This window comes from Leptodactylus fuscus, chromosome 1, assembly GCF_031893055.1.
Source record: "Leptodactylus fuscus isolate aLepFus1 chromosome 1, aLepFus1.hap2, whole genome shotgun sequence".
NCBI classification, from domain to species: Eukaryota; Metazoa; Chordata; class Amphibia; order Anura; family Leptodactylidae; genus Leptodactylus; species Leptodactylus fuscus.
The window spans coordinates 122,793,007-122,805,706 of record NC_134265.1 but is presented as its reverse complement, the minus strand read 5'-3'; the positions used below and the strand labels follow the sequence as shown (position 1 = coordinate 122,805,706).

Below are 12,700 nucleotides of genomic sequence, written 5' to 3'. Positions count from 1 at the left end.
TCTATAGATGTGCGATGCATAAAGTTTGCAGTGGCATTTCATGTATATTTTATTTTTTGCCTATATTTTGGCTGTATGAGCCATGGTTCCTAAATAGTCATTTTGCTTGAGTTAGCTAACCTAAAATGCTTTTTATTTGTGAATAAGTGTTTCCGCAGTTATGTTTCCTCCTTCTTTAGTTCTAGAGTGCTCTCTGCTGCATACAAACCCTTCGGAGTGTCCCTGTTAATTTGTAATATTACAAGATCTGGCACAACCCACAGACTATTATTCACCAGAACCTGCCCGTATCCTGATTTTTCATGTTCTTATGTCTTCCTCTGCAGGATGTCTCTGCCGATCAGTGCCACACACCTAGAGCTAAATCGTCAAAGTAGTGAGCTCTTTATGGATAATGGTTTTTCTCCTTTGTGTCAGAGGATGGGAGTTATGGTGGCTTTTGACAAGTTTGAAGATTTCACAAGGTATTTCTGAATATGGAATTAACATTTCTGCTGCTTTTCAACCATCCTTTATGGTAGCTTGAATTTAAGCACTAATTGTATATCCTTTTGCTAAAATGTCCTTTTTTTCACATTATGGACCTGGTTAGGGTATTCTTGTAGTGTAAAATATTTGTCTCTTGCTGCCTGGCAGGACATGAAACTTCAATCCCTAATCATTCAAATTTGACAGATGTGTTTTTTGGGTTTTTTTGTAGGAACTTTGATGAGGTCATTTCCTGCTTTGCAGACCCTCCACCTTTGTTTACGGAGGCCCGATCTACTTTTTATGATGAAGAAGATAACAAGGTAGCAATAGGTGGCAAAACTAATTGTGTACTTTATTAAGCTTTTTTGCATGTTTTTTATTTATTCTTTGTAGAGTACTTGATCACTAGGGTACTGGATCATTGAGTGCTATAATTCTGTATTATTACTGTCAGACTGACTCTGACATACATCTAACCACTTAGGTGACAAAGGTGACACTGGCAGCTAAGGCATTAACTTCCTAGGATCAGCATTATTTTAGATGACAGTCCTATAATACAGCTGGCATAGATATGACTTCATATTATGTTCTAATTCAATGCCACTTTAACATATACAAAGTTGTTGTTTTTTCCACATTTTAGTACATTTTGAATAACCTGAGCAGATTCAAATTCAGGATTTTGTAAATCTTAAGGATATGCTCACACCTCCAAACGCTCATCTCATTCAGTCAGTAGAACTTTTTTTTTTTTTTTTCTTCTTCTTCTTCTTTTCCTATAGCTGATTTTTCAGATAGTGGAACAAAGAAACAAATTAACTATCTTTGGTTGGATTCCGCTTTGCAAACCCCATTGAAATGAATGGGCAGATTTTTTTTTTTTTTTTTTTTTTACTTTAATCTCCATCTCCAAAACTATTGTATAAATGCATCCTAAGTTCACATCTGAATCTTAGGGATGTGAATTGGGAATAACTGTAACCTCTCATTTTACTGGATGAAAATTTCCTGCATGCATCCTGGATTATTTTGACTGTAATTTTAAACCCTCTGTGACTGAGGCTTCTAATTTACATTGACAGAATAATGTCACTTGCATATCTTTATACATTGACAGCTAACAGCTGGATTAATTCCTATACATTTACAGGCTATATGCATTAATGCAGCCCTCTACTTTGGAAGCTCTTATTTCTATATCCAGTTTGTTTATTCCTGCTTATCATCAAAATTCTCTTGCACGCAAAACACGTTTGTTTATCTTAACAATAAACAAAACTTTTTCAATTGTTGCTAGGATAGATACAGTATTTAAAATATCTTTTAAAAAGATAGCCAACTTCACATATGACAAATTCAACTAGGTGTTTTAATGGTGGTCCCCCCCATTATAAACCACCTTTCATAAATGAACTATGCATGTCAATAATAATAACTTTGTAGTATATGTCAAGAATATCTGCTTATTTCACCACTTACTAAGTTGTTCTCCTGTTCCTATGCTCTATGGAGAAAGGGAGGGGTTGAGTAGGATTTTGCTGCTGCTGCTGCTAGATGATTTATTGCCTCTTTCTGTGCACTGGAAGTTCTAGCTGTGTAAAAAGAGATTTACAGCAGCAGAAATTTAATCTTCTAGCCTCTTCCTCCTACCCTTCCCCTCTTCATAAACTAATATGTCAAAAGTAACTCTGCCTGAAAAGTAGAGTTAAAAATACATACACTCACCGGCCACTTTATTAGGTACACCATGATAGTAACGGGTTGGACCTCCATTTGCCTTCAGAACTGCCTCAATTCTTCGTGGCATAGATTCAACAAGGTGCTGGAAGCATTCCTCAGAGATTTTGGTCCATATTGACATGATGGCATCACACAGTTGCCGCAGATTTGTCGGCTGCACATCCATGATGCGAATCTCCCATTCCACCACATCCCAAAGATGCTCTATTGGATTGAGATCTGGTGACTGTGGAGGCCATTGGAGTACAGTGAACTCATTGTCATGTTCAAGAAACCAGTCTGAGATGATTCCAGCTTTATGACATGGCGCATTATCCTGCTGAAAGTAGCCATCAGATGTTGGGTACATTGTGGTCATAAAGGGATGGACATGGTCAGCAACAATACTCAGGTAGGCTTTGGCGTTGCAACGATGCTCCATTGGTACCAAGGGGCCCAAAGAGTGCCAAGAAAATATTCCCCACACCATGACACCACCACCACCAGCCTGAACCGTTGATACAAGGCAGGATGGATCCATGCTTTCATGTTGTTGACGCCAAATTCTGACCCTACCATCCGAATGTCGCAGCAGAAATCGAGACTCATCAGACCAGGCAACGTTTTTCCAATCTTCAATTGTCCAATTTCGATGAGCTTGTGCAAATTGTAGCCTCAGTTTCCTGTTCTTAGCTGAAAGGAGTGGCACCCGGTGTGGTCTTCTGCTGCTGTAGCCCATCTGCCTCAAAGTTCGACGTACTGTGCGTTCAGAGATGCTCTTCTGGCTACCTTGGTTGTAACGGGTGGCTATTTGAGTCACTGTTGCCTTTCTATCAGCTCGAACCAGTCTGGCCATTCTCCTCTGACCTCTGGCATTAACAACGCATTTCCGCCCACAGAACTGCTGCTCACTGGATGTTTTTTCTTTTTCGGACCATTCTCTGTAAACCCTAGAGATGGTTGTGCGTGAAAATCCCAGTAGATCAGCAGTTTCTGAAATACTCAGACCAGCCCTTCTGGCACCAACAACCATGCCACGTTCAAAGGCACTCAAATCACCTTTCTTCCCCATACTGATGCTCGGTTTGAACTGCAGGAGATTGTCTTGACCATGTCTACATGCCTAAATGTACTGAGTTGCCGCCATGTGATTGGCTGATTAGAAATTGTTAACGAGCAGTTGGACAGGTGAGTGTATATTACTTTAATAATATGAAAGTGTCTTTAATATATCTTAACGTGAACTATTAAATTATGCAAAGTTGTGTATAGCTGGAGGTATACTTTTAAGACTGGGTAAGATTTACAGCAAATGCTACAATTTCAACATTCCTGCCCTTAGAGCATCCGTGAAGAACCTATCCACATTCTGAATGTGGCTATAAAGTATGCTGATCGCATGGAGGATGAGGAGTTGGTGACAATGTTTAGAACTTTCTCCCAGTCAAAGGTATGCACTCTAAAAGTCTCTTGGTGTTTATGGCCTAAAGTGCAATATGTACTCATCTGTGATCCTTTTATGAAATTTGTGATCTTATCAAATTAGTTTCCTTAATATGAAAAGTATAGTATCTGTTGGTGTTAAAACTTCTCTATGCATTCTTGATATGAGAGTACTAGTTGCAGGCTTTCATCTTGTCATTAACTGCCTTTCTGTTTCTGCAGAAAAATATCCTGGTGGACTATGGTCTGCGGAGAATTACATTCCTGATAGCCCAGCAGGTTGGTGAACAAACTGTTAGTAGTTTAGTGAAAAATAATCAAATAGTCCTGTAAAGTGCCCTTTGCATGACTGCCCAGTCATTTAAGCTTACGGATTTTACTAAATCAGAAACACGCACCTGTTATCTTATGTGTTTCAGACTTTTGTCCACATTTGCAGAAAGCAAGGAACTGGGTATTTATGTAAGCTTCCATGGATATAGCCTCACTGGAATGTTTATCCTATGGGTGACAAGATTATAAGCACTTTGCTTGAATGACATCAAATCAGTGAATTACATGAACGAATTATACTGAATGCATGCCGTAATTGGTACTTTGTAGGTATTATTTTAAAATTGTGATGACTCATGGTCATTTTCACCTTTTCATGGAGTAGTACCATCTTAGACATGTATTGCACATCCTTTGCATTTGGTATAAATGTTGAAGATAGGAATACATATGTTGGCAAAACCAGAAAGAATAGCGTAGAATGCTAGTGTGGCATACGGATACCTACAGGCACTCCCAGTCTGACACTTGGATCCACATTTGAATAAGAAGCAACAGAGGAGAGAAACAAAAAGAATAAGCAAAATGGTCAAAGAGCCCTCCTTTACTTTTCTTGCTCAATAGTTCTGTTGTCACAGGTTTTTCTCTGTGCAGACCTTAGTGAGCTGCTACTGCCTAACCATATCTCAGGGATTAGACCACTGGTTTTGTGAGCCAAGGTTTGCGTGTTCAGATATTGTTGGAATTTGCATCCCTGCAACTACTCTCCTCACCTACTCTTGTCCTGCCTTGCTTAGTCGTCATCTTCCAGCGCATATTTGCTTAAGCTAGTCCCGGTATCTCTGAGCAGGGTGTCCTGTTTCCTGCAGACCTCGGTATGCCGATCCATTGCTGGACTTCTGGTTCATTGGTTACCTCCTTGCCATTTAACTTCTTTGAGATCTCACTATTTGCTATCTCAGCCTCCTTCCTTCCTTCCTTCATTCCTTCTCTCCTTCCTTTTTCCAGCTCTTGAGTGGTCTATTCAGGACCACTTGGTCCTGGACAGCAGGCCTTCACACTTAATCAGCTGTGTTTGGTTGGACCCAAGGTCCTTGCATCTCCTCCTCCTTTTCAACTATGGAATTTTGTTCTATTTTTGGTGGATCCTGCAGACTAATCCCACTTTTCTGCTGGGTTGCAATCTTTTTTTCAGGTGACCTACCAAGTTAAATGGTTCTTCTGAACTCTGAGCTGCTGATTGCCCCTCCTCGAGCACTTGCAGTGGGCACTTTTCTTGCTGGGTTGAGACTGTTGTCTCCCCCGCTCCTTGTGGTCAGGCCCGAGCCTTCAGGCTTCCATACGCCATGTACATTCTTTCTGGTTTAGGTCTGTTCCTCACTTTATAGCATTTCTATGGCTTTTGCTCCAACATGTTCACCACCCTCAAGAAGGACGGCTCACTTCACCTCATCCTAGGCGGATGTGGTGAGTTCATGTCACTTTGTTTGTCGCACTCCCCTTTTGGCTGACCTTCACCCCTCCCTGCAGTCATTTACCAAGGTGATGCCATCCCTCATGGCTATCCTCCACTCCAGAGTCGCCACCGTGATTCCTTACTTGGACAATCTCCTGATGGAAGCCCCTCCAAGATGGACAATCTGACTAGCTTACAAATTACCTTGGGCCTCCTTCAACAGTTCTGCTGCCTCATCAACAAGGAACAGTTCTTTCATGCGTTCTCAGCACATGGAATTCCTGGGCTTGATCCTTGATATGCACCAGGGCAAGATTAGTCTACTGGAGTCCAAGCTCCTTGCCCTTTTGATTGTGTGTCCCGCCTTCAGAGGAACTCTGTGTTCACTTCGCCTTTACATGTGGATCCTTGCACAATGGTCTCAACCTTCAAGGCCGTTCCTTTTACGCTCAATTCCACTCGCGTTCCCCTGCAATTGTCAATTCTGGCTTGCTGTAATAAGTTTCCATCCAGCGTTGACTGCCTGATCCTCCTGCCTCCCTAGGTTTGCCGAGAGCTGCTTTGGTGGCTCTCCTCCCTAGGGAAAGTCCTCTTTCCCCCTCCGTTGGAAAGACTGGCGTCGGTAGAAATCTACCATTTGGGGAGCAGTCTTTGGTGCCTTGACGATTTAATTCTGTTGGTGAAGCGACCCTCCTCTTCCTCTTCTCCCTCTGGTTCTCAAGAAACTCAAGACTGGTGGTGGTGGAGGGGGTGGTGGTTGTCCAGCCATCCTGGTGGCTCCAGATTGGCCCCAGCATGCCTGGTATGTGGGTCTCCTGTTCCTACTGGTGGATGCTCCTTGGCCTCTTCCTCTGCAAGTCGACCTTCTGTCTCAGGGACTGCTGTTCCACACCACCGTACCTCAGCTTTGTTTAATGGCATGGCTATTGAAGCTGAAGTCGTGAGACTTTGTGATTTATCGGAGCCTGTTATCCAGATCATGCGCAGGGTCAGAAAACCCCATTCTGTTAAAATCTATCATCACACATGGAAGCTTACATGCAGTGGTGTGAGTGTAATAACTTCCATACACACTCCTCCCTACCATCCTCCCATGGAGCCTCAATCTAATCCTTGAAGCTCTTAAGGCTTCCCCTTTCAAGCCTTTACGCAAGATCTCTCTTCGCCTTCTGTCCTGGAAAGTTGCCTTCCTGGTGGCCATTACTTCTATTCGTATGATCTCTGAACTGGCTGTCTGGTCTCAAAAGCTTCTTCTTCTTGTTCTCCAAAAGAGCAAAGTTGTGCTTCGCCCATGAGTCTTTCCTGCCTAAGGTTTTTTCTTTCTACGTCAATGAGGACATTGCCTTACCGTCTTTCTACTTGGATCCCAAGCATCTGTATGAGTGTTTTCTTCATTTCCTGGATGAGTCTATTTGTTTTTCATGGACATATTCCTCAATGGAGTAAGTGAGAAAAATTGATCTTTTTCTTTGTGTCTCTCTCCTTCTGCTGCAAGACAAGCTGGCTATAACCATAGTGTCTGAGAGGGTATAGCCCAGAGACAGAGCCAACATCTATTGTTCATCCTAGTATTAGCCTCCTAGTGGCCAGGTCTATACCCATGTGCTTTGTCCTCTAATGAATACAACAAGAAAAGTGTTTTACGGTGAGTACAAAAATCCTTTTTTTTCCCCACTAGCTGAAAAATTGTCTGCCTTCCATTAAAAACTATGGAGGCTAGTTTCAGACGAAGTTTGGAGCAGTTTTTGACAAAGAATCATTCTACAGTTCGGCACCAAATTCTGCTGTGTGAACATAACCTAAACCTCTCTAGTGTACATTTAATATTTTGCATTTATATTTGCTTACCAAGGTGATTCATTTTTATATATTCTCTTGCAGAGAGAGTTTCCCAAATTCTTCACGTTTAGAGCACGAGATGAGGTTTGGCTGCTATTTTTTATGTTAATGGGCAAATAAATCCCACCAAAATGTTTTGTGTATGTCTTATGCTTTGTACTGCTATATGCAATAATATTGAAATCCTTGTTTTGTTTGCATAGTTTGCTGAGGATCGCATATACAGGCATTTAGAGCCTGCCCTGGCCTTCCAGCTGGAACTCAATAGAATGAGGAACTTCGACTTGACTGCTGTCCCATGTGCCAACCACAAAATGCACCTCTATCTTGGAGCAGCCAAAGTGGCAGCTGGTACTGAGGTTACTGATTATAGATTCTTCATCCGTGCCATTATTCGACATTCTGACCTTGTTACAAAGGTACAGTTTGGTTTCCATTTATGTACACTTAAGATTTAAAATTGTAATACATATATTAGGAAAGTTATTTAGATTTCCTTTTATAGCATGTTAATCTCATAGTAGGTTTTTCTAACTTAAAGGGATTCAATTAAAGCACTGGGAGCGTCCCCAGAGAGAACTCTCCAGCAGCAGCCTCTTTTTCCTCTGGAATGCCCTTTCCGCTACGTGTTCTTCGGATGGCTTCTTCTGACTTTAGATGGCACACATGCCTGCATCCATTTTCTTGTTGCTGCTTACACAGTACGCTTGTGTAAGCAGCCACAAGAAAATGGCCACAGGCATGCGCAGTCGACTCTGTCCGATGGCAGAGCCGACTGTGCATGCGTGCCATTTAAAGCCAGAAAAAGCCATCTGAAGAACACTTAGCGGAGAGGGTGTTCGAGAGGAAGAAGAGACCGTTGCTGGAGAGTTTTCTCGCAGCAATGGAGACTCCCCCAGTGCTGTTTGAGTGCTGGGGACTGCCCCCAGTGCTGCGCAAAAACTTATTTGCGTACTGATGTAAACCGGGATATCTATGGAATGGTAGTTCGGAGAAGACATCTAAGGGTAGGAGAATAGCCTTTCTTAAGGCTATTTCTACGAAATAGGGAGAAAAAATTCAGTTTTAGTGATTGATTCCCTTTAATGAATCCTGTTATTTTGTCTTATTTCGTTTTTGTTTTTTGTTTCTATGGCAACTTGTCTCTTGTAAACAATTGATAGATTAAAACTAGGAATAATAAATGAACAAAAGTATTATGATCGTTCTGATAACATTAAAGATTGTTTTGGCATGAAGAAACATTAATTTATCAATTTTCCTTTTTCAGGAAGCTTCTTTTGAGTACTTACAAAATGAAGGGGAACGTTTACTCCTTGAGGCTATGGATGAACTAGAAGTTGCTTTTAATAATACTAGTGTCCGTACTGACTGCAATCATATCTTCCTCAATTTTGTTCCCACTGTCATCATGGACCCATCAAAGGCAATTTATTTTTTATCAGCATTTTTATTATATTGTATTTGTTTTTTTAATTTGTTAGCGGTTTGGTAACTTAGAAATGCTCTTTAAAGATTTCTGTTACAACATTTCAAGGCAAGGCCAGTTGAAATTAATATTTAACCTTTAACGTGTTCTCACAAGGTTGTCAGTGGTGCTTTGTGCCATCGACACTTTTAATGTAGCTTTATACCTGGGATAACTTTTGGCCAACTAACATCTCTTGCTGTGAGGATGCATATTTATCCAGTCGGTCACTGTCCCATATATAGGGCTCACAATCTTCATTTCCTATCAGTATGTCTTTGAAGTGTCTGTAGAGCGCTGCAGACTATGATGGCGCTGTACAAGTAAGCAAAATAATAAATAATACTAATAATGAACATTGGGAACTTAGCTTTTAGAAGACACGTTTGGCATTGGTTTATCTCCCATAGGGCAAGACATGCTGACATCCAATGTATTTTTTGGTAAAGTAGCCGTCAACTACACAAGCATTCAACCAATAGCTTTTCTCTCTTTGTAGCCAACATAATTCAGAATGTCAAAATAGTTATGAAGAGTCTAAGCACAGCTGCATAGGTACCCCATGTTTCTGAAGACTATTTGGAGTTGCTAAATGTCTTTTATTAATTTTACTTCATCTAACGATTTTATTACAGATAGTCATTTTTATATTAAAATACTTATCTGGTGTTTATATTATACGGAGTCTTTGTTTTTTGACAGACTTCTGTTTATAGCTGGTCTGATATGTATATACCTGAGATTTTTAACTGTGCCTGACATTTGTGCGGGCCTTCGGTCTTTCATTAGATTGAAGAGTCAGTCCGCTCCATGGTCATGCGATATGGAAGCCGTTTATGGAAGCTGCGGGTACTTCAAGCTGAGGTGAAGATCAACATTAGGTTAACACCTACAGGCAAAGCCATCCCCATCCGTCTCTTTATTACCAACGAATCTGGCTACTATTTAGACATTAGCCTTTATAAAGAGGTGACAGAACCCAGCACTGGACAGGTGAGTAATAATCTTTCTTATAATGTAGCAGATATCCTTATTATCATGTCCATGAGTATTTTTCTTCTGTGGACAAACAGGTTTTTCATCCAGAACAATGCTTGTTGTATGTCCGTTTTCAGTTCATGAATTCAATCCACAGATCATCCTTGTTGTAAAAAAAAAAAAAAAAAAAAAGTGAGTCAATGTGATGTACAGGCAGATATCAATGATTCACCTTTATTTTTTTTTATTTTATTTTTTTTACTCCCTTTTCTCTGATCTGTGCCTCTGTTTCTGACTTAGGCTTTTTTCCTGATGAACTAATGAGTTGTTTGGTGAAACTACAGCATTAGTGTTGCTCCCATTACATAAAAGAATTATTATTTCCAGTGTCCAGTCTCTCCATCCCTCCTTGCTATAATTGACATGTACACTGCCAAGCCCTATCGATCATAGCTCTTTGATGCAATGGGAGCAGCAGTAATGCATTCTTTGCACCAAACAGCTGTTTGTTAGATCAGGAAAAAAAATCTAATATCTTTACAACTGCAAGCAGCACCAATCAGGAAGCAAAAATACATGTTTTACGTACATGAGCTCTGGCTCTGTCGCTAGAACAGCTTCATTTTAACAGTAAAAAAAAAGTCAGACTGCGTTTTAGGTTGAGTCTAAAATCATGGCATAATAGGATCATTTTTCTCTAACAGATCATGTTTAACTCGTATGGTGATAAGCATGGACATATGCATGGGATGCTGATAAACACCCCATATGTGACCAAGGACCTTTTACAGTCTAAGAGATTCCAAGCGCAGTCACTAGGGACAACATATGTGTATGATTTCCCTGAGATGTTCAAACAGGTAAGATGTTTGGTTTTATTGCAGGAGATTAAAGATGCAACTTTGCATTATATTAGTTCTAATTGCAAACAGATACAAGTAGTAACTTGTGGCTTTGGTTTTACAGCTTGATTGTTACTAGTTATATTAAGTTTTGCATTGTCTGGTTTCAGGCTTTATTTAAACTGTGGGGACCAGGAGAACCTCGTGCCTCAGATATTCTCACCTATACGGAATTGGTCCTCGACAACCAGGGTCAGTTGGTTCAGCTAAACAGATTACCTGGTGGAAATGAGGTAATACATTCTATCAGTTTGTTTAGCTATTAATGCATTCAAGAGAAGGCAAAGCAATCTGGTGCACATTCGCTGTCAGCCAAACAATAGCATATCTGACAGCAGTCTTGTGGTTTCCTAATATAAACATTCATGCCTTTGATAAACATACATTATTTACAGAGCCCCATATTGCCAGTAGATCGTGTCACATCTGATGTTATGGGAATGTCAGTATGCCCTGTTAATATCAGTAGGATCAGATAAATTTAATCTAACCTGTAAGGTCCGTTTAAGTTAAGGACACAAGGTTCAGGTCTGCTGCAGGATGTCCCCAGAAGCACCTAACCACAGAGATCAGCTGGTTTTCATGAATGGTTTCTTGTTGCAAATGCCAGATTGCTGGCCCCAGTTTTCAGCCTTTTCATTGCATAGGGTCAAACGGACTATTAGTAGGGGTAAGTTCACTCAGAGGTTTTTTTTGCAGACTAGTTTTTGCAGTGAAGTCCACCTCAAAAAAAAAACCCTCCAAACTCTTCATTCCAGTGGGAGTACGGAGCAGATTTTTTTTTTCCTGTACAATTTTTTTTTTTTTTTTCAGCCAGAGGGGGAAAAGAGAACATCATGATCTATTTTTTTTTGTCTGTAAAGCCCAATGAGATGAATAAGAGATGGAAAAAAAAACATTAGCTGTTTTTTTGCAGCAGCTTTTGCTTTTATTCTCATCAATGGATTTGCAAGTTGGAATCCACCTGAAAATGGATCATGATGCTTCATTTTTTCTTCTATGTGAAAAAAATCAGCTAGAGTAAAAAAAAATCTGCTGCTTATTCCCATTGATTTGAATGGGAGAATTGGAAGGTGCCTTCTGCAGTAGGTTCTGCCTCAAATTCCGCTGCAAAAAACTGTGTGAGCGTACCCCAAGACACTTTGCGCTGTAGGGGGTTTTTTTTCCGCAGTTGTAACTCACTGCCATTTCACCCCATGTTTCCCCTGCCCGAGGGAGCTTTTCTTAGGAGGGTCATTAATTCCAGACAGGGATAATACCATTCACTTACTGTAACCTGAAAAATGCTTTTAAGACTACTGCTAATAAACTTTCTCTCTTGTATCAAGAAATATGATCAGCAGAATCTAATTCTTATTTACCACCTCAACGTAAAAAAATTTACACCACCTTCAACTGTTTTTTGTTTTTTGTTTTTTTTCTGGATTACAGTGCATATTTCACACATTTCATTGGACCATAGATATAGACTTAGCCAGGAGGCAGAAACTTGGAATAACGTAAGAGGTCAGCTCTGACTCTGGGCTATATCCTCTCCACACACAGTATGCTAGCCAGTTTTAGCCTAGAATCCATGGGAGGCAGATACTACCTGGCATAGTTTTTGCTCCCCACCTGCGGGTGTTGTGCTCTTTCACAATGCGCCTCGCAGTGACCCAGCCCCTACTGCCTCTTCAGCTGCAGATATGCCGCTGACCCCAAGGGGGTGATCCGGTGGCGCCCAAAGACTGCAGATCAGGTAAAGACATCTGACTAACTCCCCCTTTTTAAGTACATGTTATCCAGGAGATCTTTTTGCCTCTACTAATCATCCCCCCCCTTTCCCGAGAGCCTGTCTGTAAGACATCCATTGCTGGTGAAGTTTAGTTACTGACCCCCACTCATGCTCTGTAGAAGCAGCTTGGCAATCTGTTTTGCTGTTTGGATCTGTTCGTGGAATACTGAATCCACCTCTAAGAAGGCGTTTATGGCCCTTCCTTTCCTGCGGTGAACAGGGCTGATTTTTTTGGCAAAGACCTAGAGAAGCTTATTGCTTCAAGCTCTCTCCTCCCTCGGAGGCATTGTAAATGCCAGCTACCCTCCTCCAGCTATTCTCAACGTTTTTGCTCCTTTCATGGCTCCAACTCTTGCTCCGGAGGACAGCCTTCG

General features: G+C 40.9%; 1 protein-coding gene across 3 annotated transcripts in view; it reads left to right on the top strand.

Moving 5' to 3' along the window:
- The window catches only part of ACACB (acetyl-CoA carboxylase beta), a 109,082-nt gene that overhangs the window by 76,762 nt on the left and 19,620 nt on the right, over positions 1-12,700 (top strand). For all 3 annotated transcript variants that reach the window (XM_075276571.1, XM_075276570.1, XM_075276572.1), the window contains 10 exons: positions 327-464; positions 701-791; positions 3,536-3,643; positions 3,859-3,915; positions 7,247-7,288; positions 7,408-7,623; positions 8,475-8,630; positions 9,462-9,665; positions 10,355-10,510; positions 10,663-10,785. In XM_075276571.1, the coding sequence (XP_075132672.1) occupies positions 327-464; positions 701-791; positions 3,536-3,643; positions 3,859-3,915; positions 7,247-7,288; positions 7,408-7,623; positions 8,475-8,630; positions 9,462-9,665; positions 10,355-10,510; positions 10,663-10,785 (1,291 nt within the window). The remainder of the gene's footprint in view (positions 1-326; positions 465-700; positions 792-3,535; positions 3,644-3,858; positions 3,916-7,246; positions 7,289-7,407; positions 7,624-8,474; positions 8,631-9,461; positions 9,666-10,354; positions 10,511-10,662; positions 10,786-12,700) is intronic.